At 36.7% G+C, this 22,428-nt stretch overlaps 1 protein-coding gene across 1 annotated transcript; it reads right to left on the bottom strand.

The window, feature by feature from the left end:
- Nucleotides 1-276: 276 nt before the first annotated feature.
- LOC5578083 (spondin-1) lies at nt 277-21,153 on the bottom strand. The gene is made up of 5 exons (XM_001656727.2): nt 20,712-21,153; nt 2,381-2,784; nt 1,254-2,319; nt 767-1,192; nt 277-705 (listed from the first exon to the last, which is right to left on the bottom strand). Exons 1-5 carry the CDS (start codon nt 20,890-20,892, stop codon nt 452-454), a joined length of 2,331 nt encoding a protein of 776 aa, XP_001656777.2. The 5' UTR covers nt 20,893-21,153; the 3' UTR covers nt 277-451.
- Between the last annotated feature and the right edge of the window lie 1,275 nt (nt 21,154-22,428).

The raw sequence follows: 22,428 nt of genomic DNA, 5'->3' as shown, positions 1-22,428 counted from the left end.
TTACTCTAAAAAGTTTGCAAGAATTCCACTCAAGCAATTAACAGTCCAATATAGATTCGCCTTCAATCTTTCAAGACATCCCATTTAGTGTTCTCCCAGCACTTATTCTAGGCATTCCTTCAAGGATTTTCTGGCTATACTATACTGTACAATGATTCTTTCAAACTACAGTATCGCGTAATCAACCAGAGGCGACGACCAATTTACTGATTTTTCCTATTTTTTCCATATTTTATTCAGGTTTTAGTTTTCTCAATAGAACTTGTCATATTATAGTACAATGCCGCAGTTATTTTAGTATATTTTATTTAAAACTCAAAATTCAATCTGAATGTCATCAATGCTGCCATCTAATTCTACAGGGAACTAAGTATTTTTGAACGAGACTCGCTTTGAGTAGTTTGCGAAACTTGTCAACTATTATATTCGGCTAACTTCAATCTCTATTTCCTCAAGGGCACGGAGGTCCAGTGCACTTTCGTCGTTTGATTTGCTTACTGGGGCACGGTTGGCCTCCGTTCCGTGCAGCAACCACCACATTCCTATAGCGTTCCGATCGTCCCGTTCCGCAAGTCACACTGCACGTGCTCCAATCCGTCCAATCCGAGAGGACGCAATCGACCGGTAATCCTGCTTCTAGATCATGTGCGTGGCGATTGGGACCGGTAGTTGGATGACGTTGTTGGTCACGAATCGATGATTGCTCTGAAAACATGGTAATCAAGTATAGGAAGCTGTTCTGTGTTCTATCTGGTAGAATACTAACCTCTAGTAATTCGGCAGGTTTGAAGACAATCCTCAATCGTCAGGAAGTTGTTACGATTTCCACGACAACCGCCATAGAAGAACGGTAAGCATGTATCTCTCTCACTATCGTACGCATAACGCTGATACTTGCCTCTACACGGACCAGCTTCTGGAGTTAAGGCACAAATTTCCCTCGCAGTGGACATATCAAGCGAACAATCGGCTTTCTCCGTACACGGCCTTTGTTGATTCAGTTCCAACCTTTGAGAGCACTTTTCCTGTAGTTCTGGACCAACCAACAGAAGGCGAGTGCGAATCTTAACTCCCTTCCCACAGGTTGTGCTGCACGGACTCCAATCGCTCCACACAGTTGTTGGGCACATCGAATCTGGAACCTCTGCGTCCGTCAGCGTACACTCCGGTTGCATACATTTCTCTTTTTCAACTGTAATCGTTCAGAATCGTGAGAATCAAAGACCTAAACTAGATAATCACATTCACCTTACCAACACTGATATGTGGACACTTCTTCCGACCCATGTGATTAATGAAAGTCCTAGTTCTCATGCTGACTCCAATTCCACAGCTAGCCGAACATTCCGACCATTCACTCCATCTCGTAGTCTTGCACACTCCTATACCTTCGCCATCATCATCGACTGCCGCGGCTGTCTTACGAATATCCTCCGAGCTGTCTTCTGATTCGTGTCCCTCTGGACACTCTGGAACATCTGCTACGCACATTTCCTTCGAAATCAATTGCCTGTTGCACTGGAACCGCGCAGCCTGTTCGGGTTTCAGATACTCCCGTGTTCTCATGTGAATTCCTTTTCCACAGGTTACCGAACAAGGAGTCCATTCACTGTACCCAGTTGTCTCACATTCAGGTCTACTGGCTTCTTCAGTGTTCTCTGCGAGTTCCAGTACCTGCGCCTGAAGAAACTCATCATCGCAGTTTCTATGAATAACCTTCTCCCGACGGAAGTAAACCCTGGCCAATGGAATCATATCCTTCGATTTTGAGTTATAGAATGGAGCCCGAGGATCCTCTGGATACAACGTTGTGATTCGGTGCATCCTCTCTCTTGGTTGAGTTTCGGCATTCGCAGACATGTAGCTTATTCCACTATCAGTACCCGCATCCCATGGGAACAGATCAACATCTAACGACTCCACCCAGGTGCAATCTTCGCTGCAAAGATCTAATCCACTAACTCCAACCACCCAATCCGGTGACGGACCAAACATGGACGCCAATGAGACCTTATGATGCTTTCTATCCACCCGGAAGTTCGATGTCGTATTCGAGTTCACCCTGGGATACCACAGTCCAGCAGCCTTGATCAACGTCCTCAGTCGTGGACCTTTGGCTCTCAGTTCTTGTTCCAACTGACGAATCGAACCCCACTCGGCCAACGACCGGAAACCATCGGTAGCAATATGGTTCTCACCCCAAAACGAAAAATTCGTATCGTGCGAAGCTCCAATGACATCCGAAAAGTGAGTTAACCATACGGCGAACGGAAAGTCTTTCGGGTGCGTCTCGTTGGACCATATTCCCTCGAACACGAACTGAAATGTTGAACTACCGTTACAGTACGAATTCAACCATATACCCATACCTCTACCTTACATTATACTTAGCTTCATCACACGCACAGCATTCGCCTTTGACCGCTTTCGGGTCAGGTTTGATCTCGCAGAGCACCTTGGTCAATGCGCCGTCGTCCGAGTACCATGAATCCTCCCCTTCGAACACCATGGCCGATAGGCTTACACATCCGGAGCCGCTGGCCGGTGCCACCCACATAACCTGTATCTCCGTTTTGGGGAAATCATCCGCTTGGGTGACCGTGTTGACGCAGTGGTCGTAGAACTTGGTCAGTGAATCGCTGAACAGCTGAAACCGACCGACCCGTTTCGGCCCGGCAATGAACGTGCGAGCATTTTTTGCCGTTCCGGTGGTGGCCAGGGCTGTCAGCATAAAGTGCGTGAACTGCTGGAGCTTGACGTGTGTCCGGGAACCGACAAGGAACACTTTGAAAAGATATAAAGAAAAGGGGAAAATTTGAGAGTAAATCATGATTCATAGGAACGTTTAAAAGAGCAATCTCAGAAACATTCATCCATGTTCAAGTTGACATTATAGCGTAGGTAATCGTTAAAAACATATTCCACTTTCTTTTTAAGAAAACTCTATGAGATCAATTACATAATCTTAAATATGCTTTGATTCAATTCATACAATTATGTATAACTGTTTATGAAGCTAGATAGTCTGCTACTGGTAATGTTTAAACAAAGTTTTCTTTACAAAATGTTATTGGAATTCCTAGTATACATTTGATAAATATTCTGCAACACATTGATAAAGCATTTAAATTTATATAAATTAGAAAAGCTATTAGAAACGCAAATATTTTGTAAGAATTGTAATTTTATTTCTTTCAATGAATTTTGTCAAAGCTATTTTTATTTGTTCAAAAATATCGGAGACATCTTTTTTTTACTCTTCTAATAAACAAAAGTTTTTTTTATTATTTGTTTAACCAAGATTCATCCAAAAAATTGTCGAAATTTGTCTTAAATCCGTAGATTTGTAATTCTTTGAAAAACAAAAAAAAGTTTTATTTAGGTAAATGTACGGGGGTATTTCCTCCCCCAACAAGGTAAGAGAATTATTTGAGCATGTTGAAAGTATGATTGCTTGAATATTGTGATTATTTTTGTACCATTGCTAAGTTTTTAGCTATATTCTCACGTCAACACTAATACTAAGGCAAGATTTGTACTACGCATATAATTACAGAATCAAACTAAACTGCCAAAACAAATTTATTTGAAAAAAAAAAAAATACTGTCAAACAAAATTTGATTGTAACTATTCTTAAAATCGAATATTTTCAATGTTTTCAACTCAATGATTCTGATTCTGATATTTCTTTAGAAATAAACACAAATATATTGGACTAAGGGTAATTGTTGAACTAATCGCTTTCCCGCTCGGCCCATTTAACAATCAACAAGTTACCCTATTACACTTTCCTGTACATTTGAATGGCATGGGGCAACTGGATCAAGTTTTATTGTCATGTTATCAGATTAGTAATGTGAATTTAAATATTTCTATATCCTGATTTGTCGTTTTCCTTTAACTTTCTCTTGGAGAAGATTTACGTTCATCGATTTCCTGGATTTCTTCCCTTTTTCCAATACCTGATACATGCACTCTAGCACACACATTATCAGATAAAAAGATGAAGCAAACTATATTATTTAATTCAAATATTGGGGCTTAACCACCCGAGAAGAAGCAATCTTGGTAACAACTTGAACAAAATATGACAATGATCGCTTACCACGTGCATAGCGATTTTACAGGCTTTGCATTGCAACTTTCGATAACTCTCTCCTTTTTGCACATCATTGAATAATAACCGTAACATAAATTAGATTTTGTGTCTAAGGGCCGATTTTTTCACCTCCGCTTAGGCCTTAAACCTAGTTTAACTGTATGGGTAAGCGTGGTTTATGGCTTAAGCCATGGTGAAGAAATCGGCCCTAAAATAACTGATTGATCACTAGCTGGAAAGGTTGCAACTACGTTGCCCACTGTGTTTGCATGACAACTTTTCTTGAGATTGTATCCCAATCCTCAAAAGTTTGGACAAACGATTGTGAGCGCGTTAGCTTTTTTGTTTCTTTTGCGTCTGTTCCAATGACAATTTGATTCACTGAACGCGGGAAGTCAGGCGTAGTACTTTGTACAACACACTTGGTTTTTCATATTCAACGAGATTTACCTCGCGTTCTAGAATCAATATAGATAAACTATCTTCAACAAAAATGTTTAGGATATCAAGAGCTAACATGCGATGGTCATTCAAATACGGAATTCCGCCACCATGTAGCGCTTGTGTGCATTAAAGTTTAGTTTTACAAGCATGACTACTTATAAAGCTATTGTCTTCGGCGTAGTTGTTCAGTAGCTCAAGGGCCATTATATTTTAGCCAAAAAAATCGACTGATTCGAGCTGATAAGCATGAAACTTTCGTTTTGCTGATATCTCAGGATCCTTACCACTTAGCAAGATGGCGTTTTCGGTAAAGTTGTTCATTTATTCAAGGACTACCATCATTCGAGCTAGTTGATTCAAAGTTTTGCCAACAGTCGCCGCTAGAGAACATGAAACTTTTGTTTTGCTGCTATCTCCGAATCCTGGCCACTTCAGATAAATGGCGTCTTCAGATAAATTGTTTCATAAGCCAAGGACAATCAATGATCGCGAGGACGCCAGTGAGCATGAAACATTTGTTTTGCAAATATCTCAAGAGCCTCACTACTTAGAAAGAACTTTGTCAAAGGCACCATCTTTCTAAAATGTCAGGATCCTGAAAAATCCGCAAAACACAAGTACACTTCTACGCTATTTGGTGGTACAATCTAGGATTTTTGGCTCAAATAATAGTACAGTCAACCCTCCATGAGTCGATATTGAAGGGACCATTGACTCATGGAAATATCGAGTCATGGAACAGCAAAGCTATGGAAAGCCGTTTGAGGGAACCATCTTAGTAACCATGAAATTTGATTTTTAATATAGTAATGGAAAATCGACTCATGGAGGTTTAACTGTAACTCAAGGGCTATCCCTTGAGTAACTGAACAACTTTGCCGAAGACATCATCATTCTGAATTGACAGGCCCTTGAGATATCTGCAAAGCAAAAGTAAATGTTTCATGTCCACTAGCGCCACTTTCTGGATTTCCAGATATAGAGATCGTATTTTCGACACTTTTGATTCCCTTCGGCAGTGGGGTTTTTTGAAAGCTATGAAGCTTATATTTGGCCGCAATAGGCGTCATACTGAAGTGAATCTTATGGAAAAATTTCAGACATTTCGGCCAAGAAAAAGCCCCCATGCCAAAGTGAATCATGCATGGAATCATGCTAGTGCCCAAGTGGTTATGCACCCTACCGATTTCAAATTGTAGGCTATCTAAAGGGTCATACTGTAAACAAAAACTGTCGAGAATTGTTCCTAGGAAGTTTTTAGAGGAATATATTTTGAATTGGTGTCGATAGATATCTCTGTTGCAAAATGAGAGCACATAAATAACTAATATAATAAGAAATGTACAAACTACAATAGCGCGACAGCCCGAAGATTAAAAATTGCTGAGATTACTGTTAGTTTAATGAAAAAAATAAGGAAAATAAGGAAGAGAAACAAAAATCGAAGAATGGAGTAGGTGCAAGTAACTGACACTGAAGAAGACTCCAAGTAGTAATCGAAATATGCGTATCTGATAAGCATTTAGGGCGGAACTTGAAGATATAATTCTCCCCAGTCAACATTTTGGTTTGTACAAGTGTTTGTACAATGTTGTCTAAATGAATCAATTTACTCATATAAAATGCATGGAAAGGCTATATACTTGCCAAAGTGTAGGCTATATTCGCACTTCACACGGATTTTTCAATATACGCAATACGATGTCACACAATTTCGGGGAAAATAAAAAAAAAGTTTCAACCGAGTTTCAAACACATGGCCTCTGAATTCAAAATCTGATACTTTACCACTAAACCATACTTGATACAAATTTTCCATCCAAGTTGGTATCTTCTGACGATGGGCTTCTTAGAATGGCAAAACAAGTGACGCTGTATACAATGTTTCCCAAACTTGTTTGACTTTCACCCCCTTGAGACCAACATTTTTTGGAATCGCCTGATGTGAAAAATGCAAAATGCCATTTAACCATTTAACGCATTAAGCGATAAACTTACGTTGAAGTTTTAATCAATATCTCTTCGTAAGTATACCAAATATTTGACAAACCTAAAGGGTGTAGTAGTCAATCATGATGCTCCAATTAAAATACCCCGAAAAGAACGTCTTCTGTTTGTATTTACATAAAAAGTCATGCAATATCTATCATATGCATGATTTATTTTGTATCAACAAATCTATTATCCTACAAATGTGTGCGATCACCGAAACAGTTTTTTTTTTCTTCGATTTTAATGTAAGTTGTTGAAATAAATTTACGAAATATAAGGTAATACAGTTTTGGCTGTTCTGGAATCATACCAATCGACATATAAAATATATAATAAACCCAGACTAGTTTAAAACTTTTCATTCACTGAACTAAAAAGTCATAAAAATGTTTTATTTTTATTCAGTGAAATTTAGATTTTTTCTATAGCCCTTGTTCTATGCAATTTGATGTTACTCAGGCCTATTTTTAAGTTAAGTGATTTATACATGTGGCATTTATTGATTTTATCATTTCAACGAGTTGTTTTTCCACAAAATTCACATTAATTTATTTATGAAATGACTTGTGCTGAAAAAACTGATTAGAATTCGTATAATTAAAATTTTGAAACGAATAGTACAACAAATGCGTGAAAAATTATAGAAACTTAAGCTGTCTTTTTCTAAAGATCCCCTAACAAAATGTCATCAAACTTTATTTTGGACTTCGAAAATTTCAAGTATCGTCAAAAGTTCTCACATATTCTCTTCTTTCTTAATACATTCAATGTGATCTTTGGCAAAAACCATTCAAATATCAATGACAATCGTCATGTTTTGTCTGTAATAGTTTAAAAACGAGCGCGTTTAGAGTTACATACAAGAACAGATGAAGTAGTTACTGCCGTTCTACGCATATTTGTTCCACGGTCCATAAGGTTCACATAAAAAATGGGACAAGTAAACGTAGAAGGGCAGGTTAGGTGTCAAATAAATTATTCTTCTGATGTATATGTTATCATTAAATGAGTGTCTCTTACTAACGTTGAGTGTATTTTTGTTTATCAATTGCTCCTATACCATTATTTTCGCCCCCTTTCCAGCTTTTTCGCCCCCCAAAATCAGTTTTACAAATTTTCGCCCCCTGGACCTGAAAATCGCCCCCCAGGGGGGGGGCGAATTCGCCCACTTTGGGAATCACTGCGTATAGGAAAATTGCATTTATATTGGCAAATAATCGCCGTATTATCATGTATCATACATGATAATACGGCGATTATTTGCCAATATAAATACATGTTTCCTATACAGCGTCACTTGTTTTGCCATTCTAAGAAGCCCATCGTCAGAAGATACTATTTGCTTGGCTAATTTTGGCTAAGTTACTGTGATTTCATTCCATGCTATTCTGGATTGATATATGATCACCCAAGTAACAATAGTAGCTGAAAAACAGTTCATTCAGCTGAATTTTTCTTAAGAATGATTTGTTCAACTCTTATTCAGCAAAAATGTTTATTGGGCAGTCAGTTTATACAGCTTGACGCGATTTGTTGTCAATAAAGATTGTTGATAATACATTGTAGTGGAGAATTATATGCAATTTGTGTTACCGTTCATTAATTTTATTTTGGCATATTGTACGATTCTGATTTAAGATGTGATGTTCAACGCATATTCTTATACGATACGTGAATCACTGGGTCAAATCTAGTCTTTTCATTCTCTATATTAGGATTCTGCTCAGAAAATTCCACAATGTAAAAGACGTTGATAAAAAATGAATAAGCTTATAATTCAAAAATAGAGCAATTTTCAATAAAACATTTTATCTAAGAATATCACAATTGAATTCCACGGTATTACTGAGCCAGTACAGCAGTGACGGTATTCGAGGCAAATGTGTCATAGGAGCAAGTAGGCCACCACCAATTTTTACATCAACGAGTGAATGTTTTTTCAACATATTCCCTTATAAGCCTGAATATATGAATGAAAATTGTTTAATTTTTCACTAATTTTTATCTATTTATATATATTTTTTAAAACATTTTCTATTATTTAATAGCATGTTCTATAGCAGGACTGCCCAGCATACGGCCCGTGGGCCACATCTGGCCTACGACATCATTTTGTGCGGCGCCTTTGAAGATTCTTCTCATATTTAGTCCGTTTAATATTCTACCAACTTGACGTTAGAACATACCAAAGCTAACTGTTTTAGTCTGCAATTCAGTTTTAAGCTAATGTTTTTGATATTTTTTATTTCAAATTTTGAAAGTTAGTGGATGTTTTGCAGCTTCTTCTTCTTCTCTTGCCATTAACGTCCTCACTGGGACAGAGCCTGCTTCTCAGCTTAGTGTTTTCACAAAATCTTGAACAGCATTCTCAAAGAACTCTGGGCACGATTTTCACAGATAACTTAAGAAGAATTCTCATAGAGTCTTCAATAGGATTGCATTGACTTCTACCTTGGGATTTCATCGAATTCAATACGTTATTTTGTAGAATCTTGGGCTTGGCTAAAATGTTACGCTAGGTAAAATCTTGAATATTGGGCGACTTTATAACAAAATTATGAATAGACTTTTTTTAATCCTGGACAACATTCCTAAACATTCATGGTATGGTTTCGAAATAAATATTCGGCGAGTTCCTGAAAAAATTTTAGACACCATTCTCGTTGAATTAAGAATCACCAGGATCTAATCTCTTAATTCTTAATTAGTTTTGTCTAAGATTTTCGTAAAAGTTAGATCAAGATTTTTGCACAAAATTGTATGCAGGATTACTAAAAAAAACCTAAGTTGCAGATTTGTAAGCATGATTCTCATACAATTTCAAATATCCTGGGCTGTGCGATAATAGGGTCCTAAAGCCATTGTGGTAACCGGCACTAGCCGAACTCAATTTTGCAAGAAATTGCAAAATTAGGTGATCGTTCACCCCAAAAGCCGTTGACAAACTGAAGCAAACTTCCGATGGTTCCGTTCATCTTCATCATTCAATTCGCGTATCGTGCTCAAATTTTATCTCTTTCTCACTCTCTCTTTCATTCAAGGCATCATCTTTCTTCTATCACGCATCCCCTTCGATGATGCTTGATAGTATGTGTGTCTGTGATTGAGCGTTTCATCAAACGCTTATCCTATTCTCACATCCACCAACACAACCGAAGGCTACCATCGTGCAAGGGATAAAGCTTTTGTCAGCTTGAATGTCAAAAGAAAAGCTCGCGCGCATGCGTACAAGCTTGTGCGTGCGCATTCTGCCTTGTGAAGATACACTGAGAGAATTGTGTGTGCAATTTTTAAACATATTTTTATAATGCACATTTGATACACCACAGCCATGCCCCACTTTTAGTGCCAAACGCTTAAGTTTAGGCCAATAACACATATTTACTCAATTTTCTAATGTTTTCCGTTGGTTTGAACTCAAAAAACATTTTTTTTAGATTTTGTCACACCCCTTGTCTTAAACTCAAATTTTGGGTGTATTTTGTTTTCCGTGTCCCTTCCGAAATGTCAGGTAGGAACAACCCCAGTGGTAAAACTAAAACCCCTGTGGTGTCAAACATGATCTCAAGTGTCAAGGTTCATTTGTGGAATTTTTAAATTAAAGTTTAAACATTTTATAGCCGTTATTTGAGCGGGAAAAATTGCTAAAGTAGTTGCAGTAAGATGCTCTTTCGTGTTATTGAACAAAAACAAGGTTTCATTAAAAGTTTTAGGACCCAATTGGAGCGTTTTAGCCTGTGCAATAATTGACAATCTACCCTAACTTTTGTCAAATCTTATGCAAATATTTGCGCATTAAAAAAATGCCTCGTCATACAAAATTGTTACTGCGATTCGGCCCGCGGTTCGAAAAGGTTGGGTAGGCCCGGTGTATGGTGAATTATAAATTTTCTTTGTGTACGGTTCCGGTTGCCAAGGGGGGAAATGCCCCGGATCAATCTACGAAATCAAACTTATCATCTCATAGTGGAAACTCATTCTACAAACCATAATGTAGGAAGTTTTTTCAGAAACAAATCCGTTTTGAATTATAGCTTTGCTTGAGATTTTCGCAGAAGTTTATCGGTCTATAATCCCACATGTAGCAAAATAATAGCAAACAAAGTTCTTCTCTCATCCGTCGGATTGAACTGCTCTCTTCAACAACTTCCTTTATTATGATTTGAAAAAAGCGTTTTTACCAGTGGCGCGGGAAGTGGGTAGGACAGGTAGGACATGTACTACGCACAAAATCACCTGGGTAGGACAGTCAAAGGATTGTCCTACCCACGATTCTACAAAAAAAAACAAGATCTGCAGGAAGCTTTAATACTAAATTCAATTATTTATCAACTGTTTAATATAAGGTACAGTGGGGAAGTGTATCAGTGGGGTAAGTGGATCATTTGTCCATAGTAAGCATAAATACTTGAATATGTTGAATGTTTTCGCACCATTGCTTCGTTTTAGGTTATATTCTTACGTCTACACTAATACTTTTGCAAAACTGGTAATACACGTACACAAACACAAGCAAACAACAAGTTGCAAAAATCAATTATATTCAAAATTGGTTTCTATCAATCAAAAATCGATTGTATCTCTGTCTAAAATTCAATACTATTAGTTTTTTCAGCACATGATGAGCATTTCAGTTCTAATTGAGTGACTCACAATGAAAAGTATGTGATTTTTATAAATAAATACAGATATAATGGACATGGTACACTTCCCCCTACTTTTTGATGGGATGGGGTAAGTGGATCAAGCATTAATATAGCATATTAGCAGACCACTCATGCGAATTTGAATAAGTTTGAATATGCTGAAATGTTGTTTTCCTTTAGCTTTTTTCATTCCCAGCTTAAACTTGTCAAAGTTCCATAGAAAATTTGAATTAATCCACCTAAAAGTATTTTCAATCTTTCTGATTTTATAAAAATATAAAATAATTAATATTTCAAAATTCAAACGAAACTTATCGTGGTTTATCTAAGCTGAATTGCAAAAGAGCCAAATAAACAAAATTTCCAATTGAAATCATATTATCGTACCTTATTTGACGATATAAATTGTTCTAGACGGATGGTACAATTATATTCACGAATAGAATAAAAAGATTTCAGTTTGTTACACAAAAGTAAATGTAACTAATATTTTTAAACTACGAGTGTTTTCGAAAACATCATTAGGAATAATCCTACAATACGTCTGCATAACTTATGAAAATAAAATAGATACATTTTCTCCAAATTATTCTAGTTACAATATTTTTTAGTGTGAATTAGTTTATATATATTTTTATAATATTTTGATAAAATAAAGATACTTTTTAATTTAAAAAGTATCAAAATGTAACATAACTTGCACCAATAACAAGAACGAGAGAAATATCATTTTTACTATACATAATTACACCGCATTTGTTTAGGGAATGGTTTTTTTTATTGGTGATCCACTTACCCCACCATGGTGGGGCAAGTGGATCATTTGGCGCAAATTTTCAAGTCTCTCATACTTAATAAATAACAATCAGAAAAATCAAAATAGGGTAGGTGTACCAGTTATGGAAATAGTGGTTGTCTATTTCGCCATACGGGATTTCTGGAATGTCTTCTCATTTTGAAAGGTTTTTTGTGTTGTAGTAGTAAGATTCAAGATATATCTTGATGTTTAAACATTCAAAAAGATTGAAAATGTGAGAGTTATCGGAATTTCACGTATGGCCAAATAGGGAACCACTATGGCCATAACTGGTACACTTTCCCTAATTGTCGATTTGAAGTATATTAGTCCCTCATTTGTCATCCACAGAAAAAAGTTTGAATTACATTATTAACGTTAGCTGTACATAACAATGAAGTTGACTATTGATTTTTCTGTATCCACTTACCCTACGGTACATTACTCGATCAACGTCTTACTTATTTTTATGGAGGACAAAAGACACGATAAGGTTTTTCATGGTATTCCCATGTCTAGTAATGCGTGATATGGTTTGTGCATGAACCCCAAAAGTTCCGGCTCATGAGAAGTACAATTGAGAATATCTATAGAATATCTATAGAAAATTCTTCATTAGCTAATGGAGTAATCTTCCATGACATTTCTAAATGTATCTTCAGATGGGTTTTGAAAAAATCTACGATCGATCCTGTATATGTTCTTGAACAAAATAATTAATCTTATATCAGTCGCATTGTGTTGTACACAGCACGAGTGTGGTGGCGATTCATGAACGTGCGATCACTCTCATCAAAGCATTACTGAATGTCTTAACGATTTTCAGAGCAATTTCTAAAAAAATCCTAAAACACACTCTCTAAAAGTTCGCTAATTCAGAATTGGCGTAGAAATTTCTGGAAGTAGTTTTTAATTCCAAAAATCTTGAAAAATTATTTGCTTAGAGCAGATTTTGATGATTTTTCAAATGTTTTGTTTTTGCAGAATTGTCTAGAAATTCCAGCGAAATATTTGATGGAGTTTCTGCGCGAATGAACATTTTTCAAGCATCTTCAGTTTCTCCAGATTTTTTTTTGCTGTTAGCTGGGCCACATCGATGAAAAAAAAAACTACACAAATTCATCCATTTGTTATCTGGAAATATATGAGGAAATTAGAAAAATTTCACAGGTTGTAAATGCTTGCCTTTGATTTGGTTTGGTCTACTTTTGTCAAAAAGGATATCAATATAAAGGATATTCATATTTTTTTTTAATATGAATGATTTCAAAAGTTGATCCAATGTTCTTCAAGACATGACTGTTAATAGGTTTCTTTTTAAAGACTTAATCTCTATTTGATTTCAAGTCTCTATTTTTAATAGAAGCTATCAATTTTAACCAAAATAGGCTCTAAAGTTTTTTTTTTAATTATTCGGCTTGTATCAAATCCTGATGCAGATAGAATTTCCCTCAGATTCCCAAGGAAAAGCTTCAAGAATTATCAGAATGATTTTAATTTCAATACTTCCAAGGTCTCATACAGGGATCTCTCCAAAAATTCTTCTAGAGATTTCTCTATCAATTCACCCAGAAATTCTTCCAGCAATTTGTTCAAAGGATCATGGAATAATTTCTCCAGATTTTACTCCAGGATATCCTACTACTACTCTAAAGCTACTACCTCCAGTACTTTCCTCAGGTATTACTTTGTTTTTTTCCCAAAATTTTTCTAGAATTTCCTCCAGATATTTTTTTACTAATCCTTCAACCGAATTCTTTAGTTATTACTCTAGGAGATCTTCAAAAAAAATCTACAAAATCTCTTCTGATGAAACCCACAAAGGTTTGTTCCAGAGTGTTCGGAAAAATAGCTTGAGGGGTTTTTCAAGAAACTCTACAAGAATTCCTCCGCCTGTTAATGTAGGTTTCTTCGAGAATTCATCCACGTTTCCTCTCGAAAATTCAAAATTCCTTGAGAGGTTCTTCGAACAAAGCTATTTTTTTCTAGGAATGTCTCCTGTATCATTCAAGTATTACTCCTGCCAAACATTACCAAACATTTTTTTAAATGTTTGTAAAGAAATCCCAAGTAATCTTCCAAAGTTTGTTTAAGTTTTCACACTATTTTATACTACAGTTTAATGAATTTTCAGCCATTCCATGAAAAACCGATCTAGTGGGTCACCGAATTCTGTGAAAATTTGCTATTTTGTTCCTTATCCGAAATAAGGATACATGAATTTTTGGATTTTTTGATTAGGGTGACCATTTCCGAAATAGGGTGACCAAAAAATCGCGATTTTGCAAAATTTTTATTTTTAAAACATTATAACTTTTGAACCGTTTGACCGATTTTCAATCTTTTTGGACGAAATGAAGGCTAAGGATTTTAACTTTTCAGGAAAAATATAAAATTTCACAAAAATGTGTTTTTTACATAAGAAAACTCAATAGTTTCCGTTTTTTTGTGTTTTGAAGGCCTCGGGACCAAAAGGGAGTTCTGTTTGATCTTTCGACCTTGACACTTGCTTTTGCCGGGGCGAGCGACGAGGGCAGGATCAAACATGTCGCGCGTCGGTCTCGTAAGTGAAAAAGTGGCGTGATCGGTGAGTTCGGTTGAAGAAAGTGAAAAAGTGCCGCGATCGGTTAGTTCTGTTTGATCTTTCGACCTTGACACTTGCTTTTGCCGGGGCGAGCGACGAGGGCAGGATCAAACATGTCGCGCGTCGGTCTCGTAAGTGAAAAAGTGGCGTGATCGGTGAGTTCGGTTGGAGTAACTGAAAAAGTGCCGCGATCGGTTAGTTCTGTTTGATCCTTCGACCTTGACGCTTGCTCCTGGGCAGTGCGTCAAGAAAGCCCGAACAGTTTTTTTTTTATTCTTTTTGGGTCGCGCGCTTATTTTTTTTCCTGAGTGCTTTTTTATAGCCGAGCAAACGAGTGAAGCCGAAAGTGGATTGTGGCTGCTCAGTCAAGGATAACGGATCAATTGGTGAGCTCGTTTCATGCTACTATTTCTAATCTATAAAATATATGATTTATCAACAAACTATGGATGGTTCGTCACTGTGAGTGTCGACACAAACTCTGATTCATGATTTATTTATGTTTAACATTTTTTTTTTCAGAACACCTTTTATATACCTTTATTTTTGTAATTAAAAAAAACTTTGAATGGTTCGACACTACAAGTGTAGACTTGCGAAAGGTTCACTTTATTCAACAAACTTTGGATGGTTCGCCACTGTAAGTGTCGGCATAATAATAAGAGTGTTCTATGATGTCCCAACCAATCGAGTTTTTTGTTTCTTTTCAAATGAGTAAAATATAATAACACATGCTTTCGTCCTGACAGCTGTAGGAATGTTACATTTAGGTATTTGTTCAACAAACTTTGAATGGTTCGTCACCTCAAGTGTCGGCATTATTTTCCTCTACATAGAAATTGTTCATATCAAATGAAAATATTATATTTACGTATAAGTATGTATATATCTCACAAATCATTGTTTATCATGGTCTAATCGCTTATCAAAGTGAATCCTATGACCCAACGATCCTCCCCATTAACAAACATCCCTCCCAGTAGCCTTTGTGGAGATGCAGAGGCAAACACGGTCTCCAAAAAGCAAAGGTTACACACTAACATTCCTTCCCCCAATCCCACCTGACTGCAAGGACGTGGCCGGCGCCGTTATTGACCCTGTATAAATAGAGGCACTGAATTATGCACACTGAAGAAGATTATGGCCAATCCCAGCCGAACTTCTAGTTGATTCTTTGTGCATTTTCACTGACTTCGGTCAATCACGGAATAGCAACCATTGATATGTGTAGTCAGTCTAAGCTAAGCTAAGCTAAGCTTTGAAGGCCTCGGGACCAAAAGGGGCTATTGCTGTTCTCATTTTTTCTTGAAAGTTCAGAAAATTTTACGTCTACTGTCAAATTTTCAGCGATGTATGTTTTTAAGTTTTTGAGATATATTTTTTAGAAAATAAAAAATCAGTCATTTTTCATCGGCACACTGTAGGTCTCAGCGCATTAGATTTTTTAATTTTAAAAAACATAACTTTTGAACAGCTTAACCGATTTTCAATCTTTTTTATGGAATGAAAGCTTAAAATTTCAATTTTTCAGACAAAATTGAAAAATCTGATAAAAATATGTTTAAACGTGAAAAAATATAAAAATTTCTGATTTTTTCTTGGAAATTTCATATATTTTAATGGAAAAAAAATAATTTTGCAAAGTTTTCTATTTTTTTCTGAAAAGTTGAAATCTTAAGCTTTCATTCCAAAAAAAAAAGAATGGAAATCCGTTGAGCTGTTCAAAAGTTATGATTTTTTTTTAAACATTAAAAATTTAATGCGCTGAGATCTACAGTGTGTGCCGATGAAAAATGACTGATTTTTTATTTTCAAAAAAATATATCTCAAAAACTAGAAAACATACATCGCTGAAAATTTGACAGTAAACGTAAATTTTTCAGCTTTCAAGAAAAAATGAGAACACCAATAGACCCTTTGGTCCCGAGGCCTTCAAAACACGGAAACTATTGAGTTTTTCCATTTAAAAAACACAATTTTTGTGAAATTTTATATTTTTCCTGAGAAGTCAAAATCTCTAGCCTTCATTTTGTCCAAAAAGATTGAAAATCGGTCGAACGGTTCAAAAGTTATAATTATTTTAAAAATAAAAATTTTGCAAAATCGCGATTTTTCTGGTCACCCTATTTTGGAAATGGTCACCCTAATCAAAAAATCCAAAAATTTGTGTATCCTTATTTCGGATAAGGAACAAAATAGCAAGTTTTCACGGAATTCGGTGACCCACTAGATCGGTTTTTCATGGAATGGCTGTTTTAGAAGGCGTTTCGACCGGGAATCTGGGAGGATGTCTCAGGGAAGCGATGGATGAATCACTGGAAAAAAAGCTTGGAGGAATTAGAACTCTCTTGAAAAAATTCTCTAAGAATTTTTGTGAGAATTCAGATAATCTTTGGAGAAATTCCATTTCTGAGGTTCACCTTGACACAGGTTAAAATCTTAGGGTATCCTTAAAACAAAATGCTTGGAGAAATTCCCTAGGGAAATTAGTGGAGATTCCTTGAGAAATAATTACTAAATGAAGTCCTTTAGAAATGTCCGCGGTAATATCTAAAGCAGTGGTCACCAAACTGCGGCCCTCAGCAAAGTTTTGTGCGGCCCGCGGAGTGATTTCGAGTATTGAAGTAGTGCGGCCCGCATCTTGTAATTTCAGAAGTTATATTCTATAATAAGTAGTAAGCCCTTCAATAATTTTCCAGATTTTCTCTTTCTCATGCATTAAGCAGTGGAATGGTTGTCAAGAAACGAAGGGAAAATGATACATATTATTTCTGGAGTTTGTTCGATAACCCAAAGTTTCTCCAAGTCTGATATCATCGTTTCTTCAAAACACCAAAGTTTCCAACGTTCTAGTAGCGCAGTTTTCAAAGTTCAAGTAAGAAGGGTTTATTCTATTATATGGAGGTTAATCGTTAACATTATTATAATGTAACAATTATTTTATAAAAAGATGCTGATAATATTAAAAGTTTATCAAATCCATTCTCATCTTTAAAGAAGTAATTCACCCGCCTTGTCTCTTGAACCGGTATTGAAGTGATTATGATCATGATGTTTCATTTTCGGAAATCCTATAATTTTTAACATTTCAAGCGTGTGCTAGAATAAGGGCGTAAGTCGCATGATCGATTTCTCTTCATCGATTCTCTCTTCTGTGGATAAAGCTGACAAGATGCGGGTTTGTTAGCATTTTTTCATCTGAAGACGCTAGGCAACGATGCAATCTTGCGTCCTGAAGTGAAAAAATGCTGAAAAACTTGCGTCTTGTCGCCTTCATTCACAGAAGAGAAGATCGATGAAGATAAATTTATCATGCGACTTACGCCCTTATTCTAGGACACGCTTGATTTATGTTTGCACGAGAATCCAGGACTCATTGAGTCGTGCTAAGCGATTTTTTTGTCGACAGTTATTTGAATCGAGTCGTTTCGATCGGACTTATATATTTACATCTTGTGGCCCGCGACGTGTTATAAGAGCAAAGTGGTGGCCCGCACAACCAGTTAGGCTGAGGACCACTGATCTAAAGTAATGGCCTGTAAGTGAGGGGGTAAGAAGCAAAGCGATGTCAGTGACAAAAACTATTCTATACAAATTTGGTTGGAGTAAAAACAAACCAATCTTCTAGCAATAATACTAGATTTTTTCTGTTGTGCGGAAAAATCACCTGAAAATATTGTTAGAACGCTTGGAAACAGTTGAATTTCCTCAACTCAACTTAACTTAAAATCGATTAAAACGTCACATACCCGTTTGCGTTTGAGCCTCTCAAATATAGTAACTTTCAATTTCCAGTCCATGGTTGAAATTTCTCTTAGCTTTACTGTGTAAGAATATTTTACAACATTTGTCCTACCCATGATTTCGAACGTGGACGCGCCTTTGGTTTTTACTATGGAATGATTAGTTTGTAATTGTATTACAGGTCTGACGTGTTTGAAAAATATTTCAAAATTTCTCCATAATAATTTTCATGTTTACCTAGATTGATTTTGGTCCACCTTTAAATCTTCACCGAAAAAGCTGAACATTTGACAAAACACTATTTCCATAGCAAGGATGGTAAGAAAGATATGAGAGGTTGGAATTCCAAAAGTTTTTTTTTTAATTTTGAACCGCCCTAATATACAAGCCAATGACAAACGGATGAGCCATCTTCTTTACCTGCTGAGCTACGTGAGCTAAAACTCCAGCGTAAAAAATCTTAAGCATAAGATATGAGAATTTGTGATTTTCGCAATTTTCGTTCTCATCAAAACAGTTTTACGACTTTTTTGTCAATGTAAATCATACAGCGCATAAATGTAAGTAGGCAAACAAGTTATTTGCGTTTGTCCAAACAAAAATGCTATAAAAGAGATGTATGGGGGCTGGGGGCAAGGACACCTTAAGATATATAGGTTCAAATCATGGTTGATTAGAACAATTTTCAAAGATTATTCCAGTGTAGGGGCAAACTTACCTCTTGTTTTAAATGATGTTATCGATAGATTTCAAAAATATAAGAAACACATGATGATTTGAGATTTTTGAAAATGTCCCTTCTTATGAGGTTTTTAAACGAGGCACGGGGCAAGCAGTGTTGATAGACTCACACTCAAAATCTCAATCAATACGCTCTCCCGTGAGAGAAAACTCATTAGAGATCTGCTTTGAAAATCTCACGCTTGAGATTTTGATGCAAAATCAACTCAATCAACTCAAACCGTAAAAAATGATTCAGTCGCAAAACCCGGCAAAAACTCGTGAAACCCGAATGTTGTGGTTTACGTTAGAAAGGATTAACATTATTTTACCTTACTATCAAGATATTATTGCCGTGTGTGAGTAAACTGTGGAATTGCGAGACAATGAGTTAAAAAGGTGAGCCAACTCATCCATGATTTTTTAACTGCTGAGTTGCATGATTGACAACTCACGCATGAAAAATCTCAAGCGTGAGTTGTGAGAAATTGAGTTTTTCACAACACTGGGGGCAAGAGTGCCACTCGTATGGGGCAAGAAGACCACCAGAGCAAAATGCCACAAATTTCGTATATTATTATTTGCCCGCCTAAACGATACATTCTAGAGTAAGTAAAGATAAAAACTGAGGGATAAAAGTTGACTTATAGTTAAAAGTACTCAATTTATTGTTATCCTGAGTTTAACATCAAAAAATTGATTTGAAGTACGTGAAATTAGAGGTGGTACTATTGCCCCGGGTGTCGCTCTTGCCCCATGCCCCCTATTAGCGTAGACTACCGAAAATAGATAATATGTAAACTCCCTTATGTTTTTGGGAAAAACGTACACTTGAAAATGATGAAAATGTTTCACTCAAGGGCAGTGATGCACGCTATGTCTAAACCAGCAGATTGTGGACGAATGTACCTCGGTTTTTTATTCCCTAAAGTTAAGTTATTGGGTTATGTATTCATAATCGAAAGGTTTTAAAATATTCCATCGGTGAAATTTTGATTTTTTTCACTTTTTAGCTATTTCATCATACACAGCCTATGAAAATCAACGAAAATCACGTTTTCCTTCACATTTTAGCCCAAATGTATGGAAAAAAAATCTTCGATAGAATATCTTGAAACCTTCCGATTATGAAATTTTTGACCAAATACTGATATTTAGCGGGTGAAAATCCGAGGTACTTCCGATTTTTATAATCTGCAGGTTTAGACATAGCGTGTGATGCCTTAAGCCAATACCAATGAATCCCCAAGCTCGTTCTTTCTCAGCAAAATTGGATATTCTTACACGCACCCCTAGTCAAAAGAAAAATCAAATACTTCCTCTGCATTCTTTCGAATACTCCATAGACTTATCAACATGATTCAAAAATAAATACATTCTTCGAGTTGTCCCATCACAAACAAATTCTTTCAACCATAGCGCACAGCATTTCCGCTACATGTGCACAGACGAGCAGTGATCTATGTGACTACAAGTGTGTATACAAATTACTCCAAGCGCAGCCCGCCAGACAAGACAACGTTATCAACGATGAACTAGTTGCATTGCGTTTTGCGTACTCATCAATAATTAAACTATCATCTTTCTAGATTAGAGAGCATTGAAGCGCCGTAGCCCTTGCTCGGTTTGTTCAGATTGGATTATCCTTATCTTATAGAGAGGGAAAATAATGTTTCAAAAATTACAATTATAGATCTTGCCCGGCTCGTAACCACTGGGGTCGTTCCGTACGGCCAGTCGATATCCGTTATCACCAGATTTCTTCTCTTTGCTCACTGCACGGCCATTGAACACCGGAACTTTACTGCATGCCCAACAGCACTGGGCGAGCACTAGCAAAACTAGTCCCACCCGAAGGGACACCATGGCGCCGCCTTATTGCACTGGGGTCTCCAAATCAGAGCTGAAGTCTAACAACTTAACGCTTTTCCAACGGCTTATCACCACTGGCCAGTGCCGCCACACTACAGCAAATCACACAGTTATCAGTTTCACTGAACCCAAGCAAGAAAGGACTACGGGCACGGCAGGATTCGATCCTAGCGAGAAAGTTACGTCCGATTAGAGCAGCAGCAGATTTACGACTGGCTGGCTGACTTGGGAAAAAGATGCTGCACGCGATTGGACTGAGTAGATTTGCTGGCGCTTAAAATGCTACACAGGAATAAGAAGCTGTCTGATTATCAGCAGTTGAGGGAGAAGCTCGACGTAGGAGAAGTAACCGTTACGGAAGGTGGATTTGAGAGGTAACATGGGAAATAGCTCAAGAAACATTTCAGAACAATTAATGAATATATTCGCTTCACTAATATTTTATAGTAGCCATGACAGTTGAATGAGAATATGTGTTGTACAATTGCTCAATACTGCTTTGCTCTTGTCCACAGTTGATCAGCAGAATTTTTCTCGTTTTATTTTGTATGGGGAAAGGCATCTAACTTCTCGTAAATGAAAGCATTCATCAAAATAGTTATTTATGCAACAAGTTGCAAAAAATCGAGTTTTGCAACGAGTTGCATACAACATTTTTTGCTATTACGAAAAATTCCGTTTAAACTGGATGATTTCCAAAAGCACAAACAAGCATTTCAACAGAAACCACGTGGGCATGCATCCATGTGTAGTATCATATCAGTATTTTTCAATCGCGTAGGCTGCGACATAGTAGTATCTACGAATGTCACAACTTTTCTCGTGCATATCATACAGACACATATATTCCTTATTGGAGGACAGAAAAGGTAGCGGGTTCTGCAGCTACCTCTATGAATGGTAGATGATCCTTTCACAAACCAGTATCGGTCAATCGTTAGAAAATGCAGTTCGCCGAAAATGGTTTTTTTCTGGGTATCCATGCATCGGAAGTAGGGCGCATTAGAGCACATCCGGATGCGAATCGAATGCATAACTTCCGAGGTTAGGTATCTCGGATAGAATCTGAGAAAAATCCAACTTCGGCGAGAAACCGATTCTATCTTTTTATCGCGCCGACAATATCATTATTCTTGCATCTGGATCGCACATCAGATATAGAATCAGATGCTGTGGCAGAATAGACTGGGATATTTGGCTGACGCCTCCCAAACAGTACTGAAAAGTGCACTTTTCAGCATTGTTTTTTTTTGGTAGGAAAAGTAGGCCATTATTTGGTGCATTTTATCCATGAAAAGTTGATTGATTTGCAACGGAATCGCAAAAATATATTTAGTAGGCATGATAGCCATCATCATTGCGCACAACCGGTACCAAATATTTTTTCGAAAATAGTTCCCAATTTTGAGAAATAATTCGTTAGATGCATTTCGCCATACAAATATTTTTCGCGTTGCCTTCTAATGATTTTTTGCAATTTCTCATCGTAATAGGCTGTTTTTCATCACGCCAATCTGTCATGAAACGGCC

The sequence above is a fragment of the Aedes aegypti genome, chromosome 3 (assembly GCF_002204515.2).
Source record: "Aedes aegypti strain LVP_AGWG chromosome 3, AaegL5.0 Primary Assembly, whole genome shotgun sequence".
Taxonomy (NCBI): Eukaryota; Metazoa; Arthropoda; class Insecta; order Diptera; family Culicidae; genus Aedes; species Aedes aegypti.
The sequence above is the reverse complement of the archived record's forward strand: the minus strand, read 5'-3'. Positions and strand labels throughout refer to the sequence as shown.

Bases quoted from the DNA above. Each gene is read 5' to 3' on its own strand.
- LOC5578083 (XM_001656727.2), bottom strand. From the start codon at position 20,892: ATGGTGTCCCTTCGGGTGGGACTAGTTTTGCTAGTGCTCGCCCAGTGC. The intron at 2,785-20,711 runs GTAATTTTTGAA...ATCTTTTCAAAG, and splicing joins GCCGGGCAAGATCTATAATT to TGTTCCTTGTCGGTTCCCGG. The intron at 2,320-2,380 runs GTAAGGTAGAGG...TCAACATTTCAG, and splicing joins GTGATGAAGCTAAGTATAAT to TTCGTGTTCGAGGGAATATG.